Genomic DNA, 23,648 nt, shown 5'->3' with positions numbered 1-23,648 from the left:
ATATGTCTAAGCTTGGTTTATGACGTTTTGGATATGTCACAATTTTTTTTTTATTAGAAAAAAGTGAAGCCATTGAGAGCGAGCCCATTTAGCTGGTCAGTAAACATATAAGAATGGTTGTACGTACATCATAGGAAATCAACTTAAATCTATATGGAAGTACGAGTACATGCGTTAGTGTCATAAGAATCGCTCTTAATCCTAAAAGATGCATACTCTAGGTTTATTCACTAATACCCTATCGCCGGGCAAAACGCGCCCCCCTGTTATTAAAGCAGTAAGATCTTTTCTTTTTCGTTCCTTTTGGGTTAACTAAGCTAAACATGAAACGCGCGCGACCGACGAAAAACCTTAAAAATAGAGGGGAAGAAGAAAGGGAAAAATAAAGAAAGAAAGGAAAGAGAAAAAAGGGGGGGAGGAGAAAAAGGAAAAAAGAGAAAAGGAAGAGGGGAAAAAAAGAAAAAGAGAGAAAGAGGGGGGAGAGGGAAGAAAAAAAGAGACAAGACTGAGTATTCTATACTTATTCTAAAGACATAGATTCGGTCAAAAATAACATTAGATATTAAGTTGACTAGAGAACTTAACATGTAGTTGCGAAAGCAAATACATTTGTGATCAAGACAATACAAGCCTCTGTCGAGTCTTCAGATAAACTTATCTATAGAGCATATAAAGTCGTTTAACGCGTCGATGATATCACAGTCCAGTGTAGCTAGTAGGTAGTTGACGCAGTGAGGAAGGAAGCCGCGCGTCCTGACCAGGGCCCTTTGTAGGGTCATCCGTTGTTTCCGGAAGTTCTCGCATTCCCAAAAATATGGTCCGGAGTCTCGTCTACATTACAGTTTAGGCATAGCGGCGAGTCCACAATTTGGAAACGAAATAGGCTAACTCTAAGTGAGGTATGGTCACTACCTAGCCTGTTGATCGAGGTAACTGTTCTTCTGTTGATATCAAAATCCCTGAACTAAGTTCGTGTAGAGTTGGTTATAAAATTTTGACAGTAAAAGGCACCGCGGCTGAGTGACTCCCGCTCTGCCCACAGAAATAGTTCGTCAAACATATGTTTCTTCCACAAATTTTGAAGTTCCCCAGGCGGGACTCCTATCCGTGTATCAATCCCTTTGCGAATGGCCCCCCTAGCCGAGAGGTCCGCCCGCTCGTTACCGACAATGCCGCTATGACTAGGGATCCAAAACAGTCTGACCTCAATGTTGTATGTCTTGGACATTTTAAGAAGTAAAGCTTTGATTCGAAGAATAAGGTATGAGCTGTGATGGTATTCAAAGGGAGATTTTAAAGCTGTCAAGATCGATCTGGAGTCCGAGAATACAGCCAAGCGGTGCCAACCACGGGCCAAGCGATATATCACAATCGACTAGCGCTTACTGCTGGAGCCATCTCTTGAAAATCGGCGAGAACTTAGTTGCGCACCTAATAAATTAATAAAACTTACTAATGCATCAAAATCGAAAACAATGCTTTCTTCACCTTTCTCCTTTATCTGTTATTGTTCTAAATTGGTGATATTATTCAGAGAGAAGTTCGAAAATGTGTTGAAATATTACATAAAACAAAATTTAATTTAATTAAAATAAATAATTGTAATAAAACATATCAACTCAAAAGCGTTATTTCACAAAAATGTTCTAATATAACTTATTGTAATCTAACAATAATAATTAAAAATTGTAGCTTCGCTTACTCTCTTCTACTTTCTTCTACGCACATGTTGGTTCAAAAAAGTCATTGCATTATAAAATTTCCATTGTTCTTTTTGTACTCTTTGGCTTCCGCTTTTAGCCTCAAAATCCTATTTTTGTCGTTCTTTGGAATAATATTGCCGTAATCGTTCCCATCGTTCTTACAGGTTTCCGCTATAAAAGTTAAGTTAGGTTAGATTATTTTTTATGATTAAAAAAAAAAGTATGATAAAATTCTTACCTGACATATTAAATACAGTTGCTATTTCATCCCATAATGTGCCTTTTTCATAGAATCTTTAAAATCTTTGTTTGACTTGTCCCACAAATGAGGATAGGATCGTACAAGATCTATCAATAAATCATCACCACTTTTATAGTTTTCTGATGAGTCTTTAACCTCATTAACATTGTGACGATAGAGTTTTGTCACGGCAGCAGCGGGATGAGAACCAAATTCGCGACCCCGTCACCGTCGCTGTCGCCACCCCACCCCAGCGATTCCATCCCCACCACCTCTAGCACCCGTTTCAGTGCGCCGGGTGGGGATGACCAAGCCGTATATAAAGTCCGGCCGTTGACCAGGGGGGCGATCCAGGCCTGACCAGATCTCGGTTTGAACACTTCGGCAGTTGGCCGAGTAAGAGCATGCCCTGACCTCACCGGTGTATTCGGTGACTTCTTGCAGGAGGCGAGAGCGTATTCTGCCTCCACCAAGCGTACTTGATTTCTTTTAGATACTAGGAGGGTGTCCCTATCTCCGTCGAGATATTCCGTATTCGACCACGGGGTGTACTTTGTCTCCATCGGGTAATTCGACCTAGGTCCGTTGGAGCGGACAAATCTGTGTTCTCTGCGCCGATTTATTCTGATTCCGGGGTTATTAATATTCCTGTTTCCGTTCTGTTCTAGAGAAAATCGCCATCTCGCACCTGTCCGAGATCCGCTCTTTCGTTATTATAATATTTTTTAATTCCGAGCGTTAATTTCGTATTGTTCTAAATAGTTTTGTTTGCGGATATTAAAATTTGCGTGAGCGAATTTATCAAATTCGGTAATTATCATTCCGATTTAGCTACTTCCTTTTTTTTGTAAATGCAATCCGAAGGTAATATTCTTTATTTCCTGATAATGACCAATCTGTTTTCGCTAGCAAGCAGATAACGTTTTTTAGTAGATAAGCTGTTATATGTTTACTTACGTTTTTGTCTATAAATTAAGGCGATCTTTTGTTTACCGCAAGTAGTAAACACTACTGGTTTATACGTTTAGATCTAACAAGAACTAAGAGTAAGAACCAATCGTGTTGAAGAATTTTACAACAGTTACAAAGCTGCTTTTTCTGCTGAACGCAGCCAATTCCTTTTTTCTTTATTGTGAACACATGCGAAAGCATGGCTTCCTATTGGTCGAAATTTGATTCTCTATTCCTAATTTCCTATATTTAATTCCTTGTTCCTTATTTCTCTCATTGAGTAAAATTCCACCGAAGGTTCAAATCGGGTCAGAGTCGGGCCAAATAGCCAATAGCTATGCTCATCACAACGGATCACAACGGAAATTAGGTTACTTCCGTTGTAACCAGCATAACTATTGGCTAATTGGCTTGACTATTCATTTCGCCACTCGAAATCTCTCGATTTCCGGTGGAATGCGCCTAGCTAGCAATTGCTGGCTAAGCTAGAGCACGGGCCAAAGACCCGTGACCGCGAGTGACATCCCCTGGTAACAGGCCAAAAAGCGGAGTATATAAACGCCGCGGAAAGAGAACGAGTGGGCTAATTATTAATAATAATAGCGACGAATCTACGTCGTTCGTCGAATCAACGAACTATACTTAATTATTTACCTTTCGGGCTTGTTAAAGAAATTGTAACGTTAGAACAAATATATATATCTCTTATTATCAACTCTCGGCGTTATCTCTTGGAAGCCTGATCTCGAGGAGTCATCGGTCCCGCACGGTATCCCGAGACGAAAGATACAACTACAGAAACTAGTTTAAAGTTTTAAGTTTTAATATTGATTAAATAATGTAATTTTATAATCTAAGATTTTACTAGCATTTCAAATAACGAAAAAAGTAACAAATCGTTATTTTCTAAGTAACGGTAACAGTAACGAGTTACTTTTTTATGGTAACGTTCTCAATCCTGCCAATATCCAACTGTTCCTTTTTCTCGCGTAGAAAAGAAACGGTCGAATTTTTTAGCTTTAGAGCGCTATTTTGGTCGATGTTATGGTAAATTTTAAAAAACTTAGTCACTGATCCTGAAGTTTGGTGCCCACGCAAGAAATTTACTCCCCAAAATTGAGCTCAAGCAGTTTCAATGTGATATTGTTGATTGAAAAGAATCTGTCAGTTGAAATTTACGTTTTTTTTTCGAAAAAAAATTGTTCATAACGATTTTGGAATTGATTTTTTCAAAAAACAACGTTGGATTCTGAAAGAACACGAAATTTTACACAAGAACTACTTAAGGTTGAATTTTTTTAAGAATTAGAACATGATGAATTTTTTGAGCGAACAAGTTTCCAAAAAAATCGTCCGTTTGGTTGTAACGGGTTAATTATATTTTCTTTCCAGTTTTCTTTTATGTTAGGGATACATGACTTTATTACTAATCGCGTTTATATCGATTAAACCAACAACATTTCATGATTGACAAAACAAATTGTCGACGATACACATATACATACATCTAATTGTAAGTACGTAGGAAGCAACGTTATAATTGTATTTAAATCTGATACACACGCATCGCGATAGTTATTCGTATGTAGATTGCCCAAGTAATTAAGTGTTTCGTGAGCCGGACTGCAAACACAATTTAAATTCGTTAGGCGACGCCAGTTCTCGGGTCGACAGATGACACGCGGTCGCGAGATTACACCGGTGCAAACGCAATCGCGATGCTAATTCGCAAAGTGCGAAAATGAAGTTTTCAATTGTGCGGAAAAAGGATAATAGCAATTCGACTGTCGACAATTCTTGGCGGAGGCTATTTTTTTCAAAACTATTTATGAGGCATCGAGCGCCTTTGTTCGATTGGTCAATCGAACACCCGCGACTGATGGTGATCGGGATAGTGCGGCTAGGGGGTCGTATTAGTACAAATTAATACAATTAATTTATGAAAAACAAATCAATGAAATCCCTTTCTAAAAAAGCCGTGTCACCTGTGTGAATTTCGTTCATATTGATTCCTTGAGGCCTCTTTTCCGCGATGCTGATTGGTTCTCTCGTTTGTCTCGTTTTGCATAGCTTGACTGTCTGCGTGATTGTTTTTTGTTATATGTGTCATTTCAATGAATTTCGAAGTGAATAGATTTTTAATTAGAGATTGACAAAGTACGTTAAAGACATTTAATTAGAGATTGACAAAGTACGTTAAAGATATTCTTATACTGAAAAAGACATTGCGTTGAAGAGGCGCGCTTTAAAGACATTTTTATATAGAAAAAGGAAGCGCGCTTGTGCGCGTCTATGTGATTGACGCGTTGTTCGTGTAAAATTTAAGGTAAGTTTTTTTATTCTTGAAAGGAAGCGCGCTTGTGCGCGTCTATGTGATTGACGCGTTGTTCGTGTAAAATTTAAGGTAAGTTTTTTTATTCTTGATACATCTTTATTTTACATTGCTTTTTCAATAGATTTTTAATTAGAGTGTGACAAAGTACGTTAAAGACATTCTTATATAGAAAAAGACATTGCGGTGAAGAGGCGCGCTTGTGCGCGTCTATGTGATTGACGCGTTGTTCGGGTAAATTTTAAGGTAAGTTTTTTTATTCTTGATACATCTTTATTTTACATTGCTTTAAAATTATTCTCCTTCTTTTTTTTTAAACTTGAAAAAATTGCAATTTGAATAAATAAAAAATTCTCGTAAATATTAAATTAATAGTGTCATTAAAATGTAATTTATAATCACTTTGATTCCCTTGAATCCCAGTTATTAAATTCGACTATATTTGATATACAAAAATCTAAATCAAAACTTTAATTACTTTATAATGCAAATAAAGATCTCAATAATATTATATTAGTTTTTCTAAGCTTAATTTTATAATATGATAAATTTATTTTAAAAAAGGAAAATCTTTTTTTGGGAAAATCTTCTTTAGAAAAATATTAATAATTATTGATAGTAAACTTGTGATGTTGAACATATCTTATTCTATTCAATAAAAAAATTTTTTTTAATTATTATTAATACTTAATGCCAAAAGAATACTTCAATCCTGAAAAAATTGCAATTTGAATTAATTAAAAATTCTCGTAAATATTAAATTAATTGTAAAAATAATTAAGATTTTAATATTTATTCATCAACTTTATTCATGTCATATATTTAGCATTTCAAGTTAAATTTGATATATAGTATATAATCTATCACATCGCACATTATATATGATTAATTTGATAAATATTTCTTATTCTATTTAATAAAAAATTTTTTTTAAATTATTATTAATACTTAATGCCTAAAGAATACTTCAATCTTGAAAAAATTGCAATTTGAATAAATAAAAAATTATCGTAAATATTTAATTAATAGTATCATTAAAATGTAATTTATAATTACTTTGATTCCCTTGAATCCCAGTTATTAACTACGACTATATTTGATATACAAAAATCTAAATCAAAACTTTAATTACTTTATAATGCAAATAAAGATCTCAATAATATTATATTAGTTTTTCTAAGCTTAATTTTATAACATGATAAATTTATTTTAAAAAAGGAAAATCTTTTTTTGGAAAATCTTCCTTAGAAAAATATTACTAATTATTGATAGTAAACTTTTGATGTTGAACAAAATTTTAAGTATATTTTATTATGTTAAATCTATCACATCGCACATTATATATGATTAATTTGATAAATATATCTTATTCTTTTTAATTAAATAATTTTTTTTAATTATTATTAATACTTAATGCCAAAAGAATACTTCAATCCTGAAAAAATTGCAATTTGAATAAATAAAAAATTCTCGTAAATATTAAATTAATAGTTTCATTAAAATGTAATTTATAATTACTTTGATTCCCTTAAATCCCAGTTAATACTATAACTAACAAAAAAAATTACAAAATTGTATACCAATTAATTTATTATTAATAGACATTAAAAATAATTAAGATTTTAATATTTATTCATCAACTTTATTCATGTCATATATTTAGCATTTCAAGTTAAATTCGATATATAGTATATAATCTATCACATCGCACATTACATATGATTAATTTGATAAATATATCTTATTCTATTCAATAAAAAATTTTTTAAAAATTATTATTAATACTTAATGCCTAAAGAATATTTCAATCCTGAAAAAATTGCAATTTGAATAAATAAAAAATTCTCGTAAATAGACTTTTTTCTTGACCGCGTGTCTGTTTTTTGATAGTTATTTTCTAATTAAACTTGTATTTCCAATCTTATGACCGCGTTTTTGTTTTTTGATAGTAACACATTATATATTTTAGCGCAACAAAACTAAAATCAAAAAGAAAAAGAAGTTTTTTGAGAAAATAGTCAAAGAATTAAGAATCAAGAATTTAAAATAAATTTAGAGGAAAGACATTACATTGGACGCCAAAGGTTAGTAAAAACAATAGTAAAAATATTAATTTGTTTTAATATTATTACTATTCTAAAAAAACAGCAACATTCTTGATACATCTATCAGAATTATTTCATTTACGTTTGTTATTACTAACTATTAAAGGTGCAATATGTTATAATGATTTAAAAACTGTAAATGGAGAAACTTATCAAACATTTTCAGAAACATGTTTAGCTTTAGGCTTAATTGAAGATGATGATGAATGGATTCGTGCAATGAATGAAGCCGTAGGATGGATGATGCCACGACAACTACGTAAATTATTTGTGAGAATTTTATTACATTGTCAACCATTACATCCTGAAGAAATATGGAATAAATTTAAAGTTTCAATGTTTGAAGATTATGTACGACATTACGGTAAAATACAAGGAGAAAAAAAACCTATAAACAAATTGGAGCAATGCTTGTAGCGGAAGGAAAAAATTTTTCAGATTTTCCACAAATGGAACAAATAATTGTAAATAACGAAGACGATGATTATGTTACAATAGAATAAGCAATGGAAATTGGCACAAGACAATATAATCAATTAAATGAACAACAACAAAAAATTGTTGATTTAATATTATACAGAAAGGAGAATAACAATCATAATAATAATTGTTTTTTTATTGATGAACCAGGTGGCTCAGGTAAAACATATGTATACACAACAATTTATTACTTAGCAAAAATACAAAAGAAACAGGTATGTACTATGGCATTTACAGGAATTGCTGCAACATTACTTCCAGGAGGAAGAACAGTACATAAAACTTTTGGATTACCAGTACCATTATTTGCAGATTCAACATCAATCATTAAAATTCAATCTAAAGAAGCAAAAAAATTAAAACAAATAGACATTTTTATATGGGATGAAGCACCAATGGCACCACGATACACTAGATATTATGGATCGAACATTACAAGATATTATGGAAAATAATTTGCCATTTGGAGGAAAAATTGTCATATTGGGCGGAGATTTTAGACAACTACTTCCAATTAAAGTACGAGGCACTCGAAGTGAAATTATAAATCTTTCAATTAAATTTAGTTTATGCTGGAAATATTTTTTAAAATTAAATTTAACTCAAAATATGCGAGTACTTCATGAAGAAATAGAATTTACAAAATTTTTAGTAGACTTAGGAGATGGGAAATTAAATGATATAAATGATAATATACAAATTCCAGAATGTTGCATAGCATCGCCTAATGCAAATATTGTGACAGATATATATGGCGAATTAATTCAAAAAAAGGAATTTAATAAAGTAGCTAAATGTGCAATACTTTCAGGGAGAAATAAAGATGTAGATGAAATAAATAAACAAGTTGTCGAATTATTAAATATAACGGAAGAACGAATTTATACAAGTGTAGATATTGCTGAAAACAATAGAGATAATGGTGATATCGGCGAATCATTACTACCAGAATATTTAAATAGTTTATCACCACCATCTCTACCACCACATGAATTACGTTTAAGACCAAATAGCATTGTAATGTTAATACGTAATTTAAATATCAATGAAGGACTATGCAATGGAACTAGATTAATGATTATAGAGTTAGCAAATCACTTATTAAAATGTAAAATTTTAACAGGTGATAAAGCTGGAGAAATTGTTTTCATAAATCGAATAACATTATATTGCGAAAATGTATATCCTTTTACTTTTAAAAGAAGACAATTTCCAATTAAAATAGCTTTTGCAATGACGATTAATAAAGCACAGGGACAAACGTTTGATAAAATAGTGTTGTGAGTGCATCACACTCACATACGGCTTAATGCAAGCGATAGTAGGTGTCAGATGACACCTCGCGCGCGGACATCGCCCGGCCTACATACCGGGCGTCGCACCGGGAAATACACCCGGTTGCCTAAGACTCAACACCCAAAATCATCTGATTTTGGGGTAGAATTCGCATAGCCAGCAATTGCTGGCTAAGCACATACACTGTCTAAAGGCCAGTGACCGCGGAAGTACCTTCCGCGGTCATACGCCCAAAACCGGTGTATAAATACGCCGGTGGACAGACAACGAGCGGGCTTTGCTACACCGTATACAGCGACGCACGTATGTCGCTGACTCTGTAATACTCGTTACGGTTTATTATATATAAGTGTTATCAAGTGTAACCCAGACGGTAAATATATATTGTGATCATACAACTGGCTACTATCTCTCCAAGACCCGACCCGAGGAGCATCGGCAGACGATCCCTATTACCTGTGACCCTTTATCTAAGAAGGGCCACAACAATAGGAATAGATCTACGTAAAGATGTATTCAATCATGGACAACTATATGTAGCATTATCCCGAGTAAGATCAAGGCAAGCAATAAAAATTTATTTGGGAGAACAACGAAATAACAGAAAAGTAAAAAATTATGTATATAAAGAAATATATTCATAATATACAAAAAACGCAAAAGAAAAAAAAGAAAAAAAAGAAAAAGTAAAAATAAAAAAAATAAAAAATAAAAAAGCAAGAACAAAGAAAAAAAGAAAATTAAAAAAAATAAAATAAATAAAAAACATTAAATTAAAAAAAAATTAAATGAAATTTTAATAATAAAAAAAAAATTTGATTGGTACTCGACAAAGAGACCCGAGGGGGTTTTAGTCGGTAAGAGTCCGGCATAACCTTTGAAGAAAAAGAAAAAGTACAAAGGTTATCCATGAGGATTTCCCCCCCCGAAACAAAAAAAAAATTATACTGCAAAATAAAAAGAATTAAGAAAGTTATGTAGTATAATGTAATACTATGAAAAATATGACAATAAAAAAAGATAATATTATTCTAAATATATCCTAAAAAACATTAAAAAAAAGAAAAGAACAGACAACAATAGATTACAAATCAAGATAAATGTTAAACAGCCTTAAAAAAAGATTTAGGTATGTAAGGTATTTTGAATTAATTTTGTTAAATACTTAATGTGTATAATATTTTTTAAAAAAGATAAAAATTAGAAAAAATAGTATAAAAGAATAAAAAAATAAAAATATATAACAATTTAAAAAAAAAGAAGAGGAAAAGAAGTAAAAATAATTTGAAAAAATATAAAAACTTATGTATATTTATGAAAAATAAAAGAGAGAATAATCAAAAATTATGGATAAGAATTTGGGAACATTAACAAAATATTTTAACACAAAAAAAAGTTTTCATAGTCTTACAAAAAAAAATTAGTGTTTTCGTCTTTTTTGTTATTTCATAAAGAAAGAAAGGGTGAGAAAGCATATTTAGATAAATGAAGTTATTACATAACTTTTTCAGCTTTAAAAAAAAAAAAAAAAGGATTAGAAAAAAAGACATTTACAATAAAATAAAAAAGTAAATCTTATTAAAAAGTTGAATAATATTTATCTTGATTTGTAATCTAATGTTGAAAATTGTCTTCTTCTGGAAAAAAAAGTATTTATTCTAATTAATAGAACATAATCTTAAAAAATATAATAACTTCTAATTGTATTCAACTTTTATGTTATTTAGAAAAGAAAGAAAGAGTGAGAAAGCATAATTACATAAGAATATAATTATACATTTATATAATTATTATTTCAAATATTAGTATTTAAAAAAAAAGCTAAATAGCGCGCGCGCTACGCGCGCAAGTGTTGTTCTAGTTGTTTCAAAAATGTAATGGATAGGAGAGAGAACGTAGCCCGAAAGTCATAATGCCAGAGATAAAAAATGCGTACAGAAGTGTAACTAAACTTTGGTTTTAATTATAAATGTTTGAATATCATTATGTCATAAAATATCATGTTCTTAAGGAATTTTTTTAAGTAAATATTGAAAATTACAAAATTCAGAATAATGTACTTTTGAAGGCATTGCGTATTCTAATTAAAATGCCTAAATGTTTATATGCCATAAAAATATTTTATAGAAAATCTTTAACATTTGTAGTAAAAAATTTAGCTTTTGCAATTTTATTATTGATTTCTATCATATTTTATCATCTAAAATCACTTTTTAATTTTTTTAAATTTTCTCTTTCTGTATTTGTCACAACTTATTACATAAAAATATATTTATATTGGAAATATAAATAAATTTCTAATGCAAATTTACCTGGCATGGAAACCAAACAACTTGACTGCCAATATCATTAAATTTATGTACCAGGATTAATTTTTTCTTTAGGTAATTATAAATATGCAATTGTCCTGCTTTACCAAGCGCAGCTATAAAGGGACCCCACGTTGCATTATCTATGTCAGCTATAGCTCCCGCGTGGCAAGTGAATACTTTTTGTGGTATTTCTGCTTTCAAGGTACGTAAATCTATTAGCCAAATTCCACCATTTCCATCCTAAAAAAAAACATAGTTTTTAAAAAGTCATTCTTTTAAATCATCGAAAAAAATCAGAAAAAATCGATTTTTTCGGAAACTTTGTTTCTTTGGGAAATACTGTTTTTTATTATGTTATAATAAAATAATATACTATTTAATTTTTAATGTCCTTCATCCATTCTATATTAATAAAATATAAAAAAATACGTAATTTTATTTTTTTAATTCCCTAAAGGGCGTACGAACTCTATTTGATGTACCGCCTCATGAGGGAATCGAGCTGAACGCGAATCGAACATTCTATTCGCATTCGCTTTGGCGTATACATTTGCCGAATAACAATAACGAACGTTCGCGTTGGCTGTTCGTTCGGTGTTTGTTCGCTAAGTGTATACCCAGCTTAAGGAGATTCATGCACGACTCTTTAATCAATAAACATGAATTTTCAAAATTCTTATTTTATTCATATATAAGGTACATAAATACCATAAATACCATAAATACCATGAATAAAAAATTTGTTATTTTTAAGATAAATTAAATAAGTTTTTAATAAACATTCTTTTAAATTAAAGTATTTTCTAGATATCAATATGAGTCTGTAAATTTGAGTTCTGTAAATGCCATTTAGATTTGGCAGTTTAATATATTTTTAAAGCAAAGGATTTAGATTAGTTTTATATATAAATGTACCAAACAAAGTGGCAGAATAATACAAATTAATAAGTCAAGGAATGAGATTTAAGATTTTCGGAAGAAAAAAGATCGTGTAGAATTTGCAGATCAGGTACATTAAACACTACACACTGCGACGTTACTTTTTTCGCGTCTACAACTTTGTCGTGCTCGTGACTTTCCTTACTATAAGTTGGGCGCCAGGCGCGGAATCCGCGCCGCACAAAAATCGCAAAACTCGGTACTTCGCACGACGGCCGAATGCCGGTTAGCCCGCCTCTACACGAAGTGGTAGAGGGGCGAGGTTCTTTCTCGGTACGCGGAATAGGAGAGGAGAGGTCTCGCGTAACTAGATCGAATTAATAAATATAATAAGCGTGTATTGAAATTAGGATGGCAACCACGTTGTCATCGAATACAATTTAATCGTTTGACATGACTCTCTGGTACGGCTGTACCGCACTTAACTTAGTATTTACAATACCTCGAAAATTAAACTGTATAGGCTACACTCTACATTCAACAATACGTCACGCAACGTTAACAATAGACGATGGACGGGATAGGCTGCGACGTAATGTGCGCATTCTGTGCAAATATTCTCATCTACGGAAGCTCGCCTCGGTACTGCGCATCTGGCTTACACTTTCGGTATGTGGCAGATGAATCCCGGCGATATCAATTTACGCACTACCCCGTCGCGAGACTTTAATGCTTACACAAATACAGAGATCGACTGTCGGCTCGACATACTCCCCGAGGGAGGAGACAATAGGCGCAATAAGTAATCTATACGAGGCGGAGATCGACACGGCCCTGCTACGCGATGACTCGACTCTCGGTATCCCGAATACAATTATCTCGCCCACCGAACGCTCGGTAAGGTAAATAGTCTTATGAAATGCCGGGCCGGCCGTCTCCGCCCTTACCGCGTGGTCGAAGTGGTGGCCTTACAGATGCAGACGTCGTCGAGGACCGTGGAACCGCTCAGTAGGTTGTCTCGTCGAACAGTGACGAACCGTGAGCGGTCGGGGGCGCCGCGGACGCCGGCAGCGGCCGCGCATCGATCGCGCTTCGATCCGCGCACACCGATCGCTGGTCGATGGGGGGTTCTCTGCCAGTCCTGTAGGGTCTCAGCGTCCGAGGGCGCCTCTGTTCGTGACGCCGCGCGATTTGAAGACCGCGGATTGCACGCCTCGATGTCCTTCGCCGTATCGGCTTCTGCTGGACCGGCTCGGTCCAGTTGATCAGGCCCCGTCCGGCTTACTCCTCGAGGCTACCGTGCCGGCTGGGGCTTCCTCCACCCTGGTCGTCGGGTGTAAGGGCGCACGCTCTCTCCCCGGCGTCGTCTCCGACTGCACCGGACTGCTCCTCTCTCTACAATAAAGTATAACGGCAGTGTTTGTCCCCTGACGTTTCTAACGTACCTCGGTGCTGTACGCAATTACTTGCCCTTGCTCGCTGCCCTCCGGCTGTCCGGGGCCCCGCCGCTTGGTCGTCTATGCTTCTTCTTAACATTCCCTCGACGGCTGCTCCACAAGGTACAAATGGTCATCGTGGCACACCACTTCTCCCGCGGATCGCGACTTCCGCTTGACGGATACCTACGTGTCTTAGTAACTAAGAAAAATTATTATTCGGAAAAGGAGAGGCCGCTCCTCCCCTCGGGGTAATGAGCGGCCCCAAATGACCCTTCCCGGTCGGGCCATCCGGCCCTTGTGACTGACGAAAAACGTCACGTCACAATGTGCGCGTGTGTATATAGATGCGTGCGTGCGTGTGTGTATGAGTTGTGACGTGACGTTTTTCGTCGGATGGCCCGACCGGGAAAAGTCATTTGGGGCCGCTCATTACCCCGAGGGGGGGGAGCGGCCTCTCCTTTCCCCAGTAATATTTCTCTTAGTATTAAGTCACTTAGGTATCCGCCAAGCGGAAGTCGCGATCCGCGGGAGAAGTGGTGTGCCACGACTACTAGTTGTAATTGATGGAGCAGCCGTCGAGGGAAGGTTAAGAAGAAACATAAACGACCGAGCGGCGGGGCCCCGGACAGCCGAAGGACAGCGAGCAAGGGCAAGTAATTACGTACAGTACCGAGGTACGTTAGAAAAGTCAAGGGACAAACACTGCCGTTATACTTTATTGTAGAGAGAGGAGCAGCAGTCCGGTGCAGCCGGAGACGACGCCGGGGAGAGAGCGTGCGCCCTTACACCCGACGACCAGGGTAGAGGAAGCCCCAGCCGGCGCGGTAGCCACGGCCTCGAGGAGTAAGCCGGACGGAGCCTGATCAACCCCGAGCCGGTCCAGCAGCAGCCGATACGGCGAAGGACATCGAGGCGTGCAATCCGCGGTCTTCAAATCGCGCGGCGTCACGAACAGAGGCGCCCTCGGACGCTGGGACCCTACAGGACTGGCAGAGGACCCCTCATCGGCTAGCGATCGGTGTGCGTGGATCGAAGCCCGATCGATGCGCGGGCCGCTGTCGGCGTCCGCGGCGCCCCCGACCGCTCACGGTTTGTCACTGTTCGGCGAGACAACCTACTGAGCGGTTCCACGGTCCTCGACGACGTCAACCTGCTTGTAAGGCCACCACTTCGACCACGCGGTAAAGGCGGAGACGGCCGGCCCGGCATTTCGTAAGACTAATTACCCTACCGAGCGTTCGCTGGGTGAGATAATTATATTCGGGATACCAAGAGTCGAGTCACCACGTAGCAGGGCCGTGTCGATCTCCGCCTCGTATAGATTATTTATTGCGCCTACTGTCTCCTCCCTCGGGGAGTATGTCGAGCCGACAGTCGATCTCTGTGTTTGTGTAAGAATTAAAGTCTCGCGACGGGATAGCGTGTAAATTGATATCACCGGGATTCACTTGCCACATACCGAGAGTGTGAGTCAGGTGCACAGTACCGAGGCGAGCTTCCGTAGATGAGAATATCTACACGGAATGCTCACGTTACGTCGCGGCCTATCCCGTCCATCGTCTGTTCTTAACGTCGCGTGTCGTATTATTGAATGTAGAGTGTAGCCTATACATTGTAATTTTCGAGCTATTGTAAATGTCGAGTTAAGTACGATACAGCCGTACCAGAGAGTCATGTCAAACGATTAAATTGTATTCGATGACAACGTTGTTGCCATCCTAATTTCAATACACGCTTATTATATTTATTAATTCGATCTAGTTATTCACGCGAGACCTTTCCTCTCCTTCCTATTCCGCGTACCGAGAAAGAACCTCGCCCCTCTGCCATTTCGTGTGGAGGCGGGCTAGCCGGCATTCGGCCGTTGTGCGAAGTACCGAGTTTTGCGATTTTGGTGCGGCGCGGATTCCACGCCTGGCGCCCAACTTATAGTAAGAAAGTGACGAGCACGACGAAGTTGTAGACGCAAAAAAAGTAACGTCGCAACATATACATAGATACATACTTGCATAGAGATATACACATGTATTTGTGAACAGCAACTACTTTTCGATTGGGTTCAACGATATTAGTCAGGCTTTCTAAGTAAGTATTAGTTTTTTACCATGATACGACTTTTGAGCTGCCATTTTGGATCAGCCATTTTTTTATAAAAAAAAATAATTTTGATTCAAGAAATCTGCAAAGTTCTATATTTTTCATTTATAACTGCACTAAAATTCAACAAAAATAAGAAAATTCGAGAAATGTCCATCTATTTGCCTCCATTTTATTTCCACCATCTTGATTTAAAAAAAATGCTGCATGCTTTTCAAAAGCTTAAACATATAGGACGCGATACGGTAATTTTTAAAAATCATAAATGATAGTAAATTAAAGATTTATGAAAAACAATTCGTGAAAATTTTGATTTTTCGTTGAAAATCGAGCTGTAATTTTTAAATAAATAAAATTTTCAATATTCTGAAGGAAACCTCGCAAACCCGAAAATTCTAATTTTAATGAAACTTGGCATAAATGTAAAGAGGGTAAATACATGAATTTAGAAATTTTTAGTTGATACTTGTAAACGGTTTAAAGGGGTGAAACCACCCTTCAAAGTTGAGACATTTTTGTGTTTTCTCGATATATCTCGCAAACTAAACAAAATATAAAAAAATGTTTCATACAAAAGTTTTACAGTATAAATACCTCTATTTAACTACGCTGTTTAAAAAAAAAAAAAATTTTTTTTAAATTAAAATAAATTTTCAATAAAATTAACTTTTATGTATATAGCATTTGTAAAGTAATTATACTATCTCATACTACGTTTTATTTATATCATCTATGTGTATATTATATATGTTATATATTATTATCTATGTTATAATACTACACATTTATATTATTTGCATCCCTGTATGAATTAGTTTTTATCTAACAGTTGCGCAATATTAGAGTAGTCACGTTGCTTTCACACAGTGTTCATTCTGTCTACGTCACATATTTCACATTCAAGTTTTATATTCGTCATGTCACGATATGTATCATATATGAAATGGAAATCACGTATTAATAAAGTTTGGTATCTTTATTAATGATGTTACGCGTCATTTTCACATCAGTATCAAGTCTAACGTGTGCTTGATCAGTATCAGTATCACCTTTAACGTGTGCTTGATTTTTCTGTTAAATTGTTTTTAATTAAGCGAAGCATAAGTAGAAAAAATTTTTTTGAAAAAATAAATAGCATAATTAAATAGAGGCATTTATACTGTAAAACATTTGTATAAAACATTTTTATATATTTTGTTTAGTTTGCGAGATATATCGAGAAAACGCATCAAGAATGTCTCAACTTTGAAGGGTGGTGTCACTCCTTCAAATCGTTTATAAGCACCAACAAAAAATTTCTAAATTCATGTATTTACTCCTTCTACATTTATGCCAAGTTTCATTAAAATCAGATTTTTCGGGTTTGCGAAGTTCCTTTGTGAGTAAAAATGGGCACAAAAAATACATTTGTAATCGGTATGTATACTATATTAAAAGAATATTCTTGTGTCATAGCAAAAAAAGTAATTAAAATTTTTTCTTTATCTTTACAGATGTTTGCACTATTTCCCATTTTGCGAGAGGCTGCAATCGCACGATGTGGACTACCAAAAAATAAACGATTGCGCTATCACACTGCCGAAGACAAGTGGTTGAATTTCCGGAATATAAACCACAAGGAATGAGTGCCCTTTGTCGTCTACGCAGACCTCGAGCGTGTGCTGCGTAAGACAAACATGATACAGAGCAAGCGTCGTACGGCAGAAATGGTGCCCTTCGAAGTCCAGCGCGGCGATCACCTACACATACGAAGCGCCGGTACGTGTTACTGGGCGCACGGTGAAGTGAAGACGGGGAGGAGCAAAAAAATTGTGGCTTGTGCCGGTGTTGCATTCTTTACCAAAGCTGCTCAAGAAAGATAGAATTATGATGAGTGGGAAGACATGATACCGATTTGCCGGTGTCTAATATTCGTTTCACTCGCACTCGATACTAATGATAATCTCTCGCTTGAGCGTGCGGCGTTGGATGCAACACCGGCGCAACCCCGAATTTTTACGCCGAGGAACACTTTCTACCGATGTGTGTACACGTATCAATAACACAAATTATTTAACATCGGATACTACGTGCCATGCTTGTACAACGATACGTTATCCACGTACCGGTTCCGTCGCGATCGCGATTGCATGTCTTGATTCACGAAACAACTCGAAGAATTAGCGCATAATGTTAAAATTTGTTTATCCACCAATGTTCCCATGGAAACATTTTCAAAAGAGTAATTGAAGGCATATCGTAGCGTGACGCAGTGTCATACCTGCTTGACCGGTCATTACCGCGGTTCCGCGTTGTTCTGTTGGAACACAGCCAAAACCAATAACATTGAGCGAGCGCGGACTCGCTTGGAATTTGCCGATCGAAGAGACGTTGATCGGCAATTATTCGCGGACGAGTCCTCTCTTCGTAGCGCATCCGATTTTTCCCGAGCGTCACCGGCGGCGCTGCCGCGGAGAGGCGGGGGTTGTGGACCGGCCGGCCACGAGTTCTCACTCTCTTCCGAGCCATCGATCAAGCGACAGCTTTCTTCGAACATTTAGTGATAGTGATTTGAGTGCGACGATCAAATTTGTTCTTAAAAAAACGTGTCTGTGCGGACTTGGGCTACGTAGCCGTGCCTTTACGTTCCACGCGAGATTCGAGTCCTTCTCAATACACTCTTCATGTGCGGCCGGTCGACAGCCGGCCCGCGAGGGAGCCGAGCCTCCCATTTGCGTCGCGATCCTCGTAATCTGACTTCCGGGGATCGAACTTCCCCATTTGCGATCCTCGTGGTCCGACTCGCGCCATGAACCTCTCAACGTGATTTCGCGCATCTTCGAAAGCAACGCTCGCACCTCTGATTTATAATATCTTCGTTGTTTTTTTTTGTGTACTGAGCTCAGTGTAATAGTTCTTCGAATAAACTTCAAAAAGAGGGTTTTTGCCGGGCTCGCACTTGCGGGCTCGGATTTTCCTTCTTGGGTTCGCCCTAACTACAGTCTTTTAATTGAATCAAAAAGTTTTCCACACTATCATCCCACTCAAACTATCTCGCCTATCGAAAGGGATTCGAAAGGCGGGAATACGATCACGCACGGTCGTACACGCGTATTCTCGCTGTAATCTAAATTACTGAAGTGTATCATACATGCCAGTTATTTTTCATAATCTGTCGTGTTATAATTCACATTTTATTACACATTTTAAGGAAATAGCCATAGCATTCAAAGGAAAGACCGACGTATTTCCCATCACGAAAGTACATTTCTTTTACAAAACATGTCATAAACACTGCCGATAAATTAGACCTACTCAATTACATAAAACTATGGTTTATAGATTCATATAAATTTTTAAATACTATTCTCGAAAAATTGACATTTCTGGATAAAGAAAAATTAAAAATTATATGCTCCGAATTTTTACTTATCTGACGAGGATTTTGATTTATTGACACAAAAAGGTTTATTTCTGTACGAGTACATTGACTGCGTTGATAAGCTGCAGGAAATGTGTTTACCACCGCGTGAATCATTTTTCAGTTCCCTGACCGATGATACTGTATCCGAGAACGATTACGCGCACGCAACCAACGTTTGACAGCGGTTTTCCGTTCGAACGTTGGGTGAATACAGCGATCTATATTTAAAAACGGATTTGTTGTTGTTAGCCGACATTTTTGAAAATTTCCGCGATAAATGTATCAAAAGTTACGGTCTCGATTCCGCGCATTACACTCACCCCAGATACACGTGAGACACAATGTTAAAATACATCTGTATCACTTTTGAACTGCTTACTAACATCGACATGGTAATGTTCACCAAGCGTGATATACGCGGCGGTCTCAGTCAATGTTCAGGCAGATATGCACAGGCTAACGACAAGTACATGCAGACGTACGACCCATTAAAACCATCCTTATATCTTATATATTTCGACGTTAATAATTTGTACGGCTGGGCGATGTGTCAACCGCTGCTCTATGGAGAATCTCAATGGGTCGAAGACGTTTTGAATTTTAATGTGAATGCAATCGCTCTTGATTAACTTGCGGGATATATTCTCCAGTTCGATCTCCAGTATCCTCGAGACCTTCACGATCGGCATACTGACCTACCTTTCTGCCTGACACGTGATAAACCACTTGGCAAGCTTGAATGTAAACTACTCGCCACACTCTATGATAAGAAGTGTTACGTCATCCACTACCGTAACCTGCAGCAGTTCACGCGTCATGGTCTTCGCATCACGAAGATACATCGCGTGTTAAAATTCGCGCAATTTCCATGACTTTGTAAATATATAGAGTTAAACAAGCAATTCTGAACCCTCACCAAAAATAATTAAAAAAAAAACTTGTATAAATTGATGAATAACGTAGTATTCGGGAAAACTATGGAGAATGCGTAATCATGTTGACGTTAAGTTGTTGACGAAATGAACGGGTCGGTATGGTGCGGAGGCAATGACTGCGAAACTGAATTTTCACAGTCGAAGTATTTTTGCAAAAAATTTAATCGCTGTTGAACTTAGAAAACTTGAGGTAAAATTATATAAGCCGATTTACGTAGGCATGTGTATTCTAGATATTTCTAAAACGTGTTTATATGAATTTCACCACAAATACATGCTACCACCTCTGTACCACGACAAATCTAAAGTTATGTATACTGACACTGATAGTCTCGTATAACACGTCGAGTATGAGGATATTGACGAGACGATGAAATGTGATATTGCTAGATTCGACACAAGCAATTATCGATCGACAACGCGTATGCTTCTTGAAAATAAAAAAGTTCCGGGTCTAATGAAAGAAGAGAACAATGACATGATAATGATCGAGTTCGTTGGATTTAGAGCAAGGATATACGCGTTGAAGGTGGATGGAAAGAAGGATACTAAAAAGGTGAAAAGTGTCAAGAATAATGTAGTAGAGCGAACCATAACGTTTGATGATCACATCCGGTTTGAGAGATGAGATCGAGATGACACATCGCCAATCGTGCATAAGATCCATGAAGTATATTCGGTGTACGAAACAAAAATCGCTTTGAGTCCATACGACGACAAGAGATACGCGATTCGGTTGAAACGTTACTATGGGGACATTATCAAATACCACTACAATATATAATTACACATAGTTATATTTTGTATTTTATATGGATTTTATAGTTTCACATTATACATATAATTTTATGTATTTTTATGTTAAAAACAAGTATTAATAACAAGAATGTATTAAGGATGATAAAGAAACCTCACATAATATAAAAAATGTTTTTTATCTTTATATGATTACATAGTACCTTTATATGAATATAAAAACAATTTTTATATGGATAAATAACAGTGTCTTTATGTATCCATGAATTATGCGATTCATCAAATCCCAGCCATTTGAAACCTCGTCTTCTTTCCTGCGCAATATTTTTTCAACGAGATACACGTCAGGATTTGTAACATGCTGCTTATATTCGTAGTTCCAGCGATAGGTTTTCTACAGGAATCCTTCAGCAAATATTTCGCAGGATTAGTTTTCTACACTTTAAAAATTTTAAATATTTCCGAAGTCTAATTTGGTGTGTAATCCTTCTCCAAACAGTTTTGAATTTGCTGACGCCCAAGTCACCTACTTTGAATCACGCGGGTGTTGCAATTCTTACGTGACTGTACACCGTGGTTAAGGGGATGCTAAACTGCTTGTCAAACTTGATCGAGGTTGATAATGTAGAGTCATTTGCGCACACATTAACAAAATTTTGTACGTATTTGTTTTATAAATTTGAAAATCTTTTTTCAGAATTAAAGTTTATTTATTAATATCAGCTTATAAATTGAATTTCATATCAACAATTTAAAAAAATTTTTCAAATTATTCTTTTTAGACACAAAATTTTCGTACCCATTAAACTTTTTTATTAGAACGCTTACGTTCAATCTGAAAGCGTAGTATTGTTTCTAAATGTTTGCGCCATTTGGGCTCAGGCTTGATTTGTGCATACAAGGTCTAAAATTTTTACCAGCCAACAGTTTAAAAATTTTTTGTCGTTTTTCGAAATAAACACTTTCTCAATTATCAAGGAACAAGTGTGTCAGTAATTCGAGGATACGGCCTATGTGACACTCCTTTTGCGAGTTCCCACTTCCAGAGCTGCAGCGAACTCGACAAATTTATTTGTTGCACTGCAAGGCACAACAATATATATAAATTTATACATGGTTGCTTGAAATTATTTTCCTTCAGGATAGTTCCCTTAGAATGTCGCAATCCTTCTCCCTCTCTCCGTTACTCTCTCTTAAAAAATTTACTCTTGTCACGTTCTAATTTTAATGTCCGTTTTGGGTCAATACATTTAAGTAATTTACCGGGGGATGGACAAGTTTGTGAGAAATATTAATCTTCACCGAAAAGGTACCGAATTTTACAAGTTTGTAATAACAAGGATCTTTTTTCTTTACATTTTTAAAATGAGGAAAGTTAATTTTAAAATCAATCCTGATGAATTTATATTTGTTTGGTTCTTTAGGCTTTACAGAAGGTTGAATTAAGAGTTTATCTAATTCATAAATAAATTTCAGAGGATCGCGATTAGAGATTATTGCTTGATTAATTTGATATCTCAGTCTTTTAATTCTTACGCACTTATCACCCTTTTTTGGGCATTTAATATTTTAGAGTTAGATTAAAGTAGGAAAGCTAAGCCGGTTCTAACTCGGGAGCTCCGAGGGGAGTGTGGGGGTGCGGGGGATTTCTTGCTGGTAAAGGGGAGGGGAGGCGTCATTTTCTCCCCACCAACGTGACCCCCTCCTTCTTTAACAGCAAGAGACCCCCGCACCCCCACACTCCCCTCGGAGCTTAGGAGTTTTTGAACCAATCACCCCCCCAGATTTTTCACGTACTCCATATGTCACTGTATACCATGTTGTACTGGGAATGAAGAGATCTTTTGGAATCAAGCCATCATTAGATTTTTTAATTTTTCTAACGATGAGCCGACTCCAAAAGATTCCCCCTCCTCCAAGATATTAGAAACGTATAGTTTTTAGACTTACATTACGACTTTCGTCGTGTTAGGAGATATTTTTTTCACGTAATCCATGTCACTTGCGTAATCCATATGTCACTTGTGTGTTGAACTGGGAGCAAAAAAAGCTAATGGACTCTGAGCAATAATAGATTTTTTAATTTTTCTAGTATTAATCAGAGTCCAAAAATCTTCCCCTCCCCTTTCCCGTTTTTGAAATTATCACACAAATGAATTTAATTACGATGATATGGTGGCAAGTCGATCGATGCATAAGAACACCTCGAATCACCAAAGAAAAATATATTTGCATCAATAGCGTAACATGCCATTGCCGATTATATGGCAGTGACGCGAATGTATTTTTCGTTGGTGATGCGAAGTGTGCCCATCCATCAGGCGACTCGCCACTTTCACTAACACAGTTGATAAGGCGATGGGCCATGTGATGAATAAAAGTACCTCACCTTCGAAGTCAGAATCATTCATGTTGTAATTGTTTCCCGCAATCAATAGATTGTTATATTTGTGAAAAAATTTTTTCAAGATCTAACGCAAGACCTCGATATTTACCAGTTTTTTACAAATATAACAATTTATTGATTAGGGGAAAACAGTTACGACATGAATGATTCGGACTCCGAAGGCGAAGTGCAGTCATCCACCATGCGACCGATCGCATGTAATTTTCACAAGCGTAAAAAACTGAATTCGCGAAAACGCCCGTCCCGACGCGGAAATGTCCATCTCGACGGATGGACGACTCGAGACTGACTGACTGACAATGAGTAAGTACA

The 23,648-nt window shown here is 36.4% G+C and overlaps 2 protein-coding genes across 2 annotated transcripts in view; one reads left to right on the top strand and one right to left on the bottom strand.

Moving 5' to 3' along the window:
- Positions 1-23,648, bottom strand: part of LOC105836037 (cilia- and flagella-associated protein 44) — a 247,572-nt gene that overhangs the window by 132,856 nt on the left and 91,068 nt on the right. Inside the window, exon 6 of the mRNA XM_036295384.1 lies at positions 11,421-11,660. Within this exon, the coding sequence (XP_036151277.1) occupies positions 11,421-11,660 (240 nt within the window). The remainder of the gene's footprint in view (positions 1-11,420; positions 11,661-23,648) is intronic.
- On the top strand, positions 6,247-9,727 carry LOC118648877 (ATP-dependent DNA helicase PIF1-like). The gene has a single exon (XM_036295379.1). It carries the CDS (start codon positions 8,197-8,199, stop codon positions 9,094-9,096), a length of 900 nt encoding a protein of 299 aa, XP_036151272.1. The 5' UTR covers positions 6,247-8,196; the 3' UTR covers positions 9,097-9,727.

Source organism: Monomorium pharaonis, chromosome 1, assembly GCF_013373865.1.
Source record: "Monomorium pharaonis isolate MP-MQ-018 chromosome 1, ASM1337386v2, whole genome shotgun sequence".
Classification (NCBI taxonomy): domain Eukaryota; kingdom Metazoa; phylum Arthropoda; class Insecta; order Hymenoptera; family Formicidae; genus Monomorium; species Monomorium pharaonis.
This window is presented reverse-complemented; position numbering and strand designations above follow the sequence as displayed.

Coding starts and splice junctions, on each gene's coding strand:
- LOC118648877 (XM_036295379.1), top strand. CDS start 8,197: ATGAAGCACCAATGGCACCACGATACACTAGATATTATGGATCGAACA.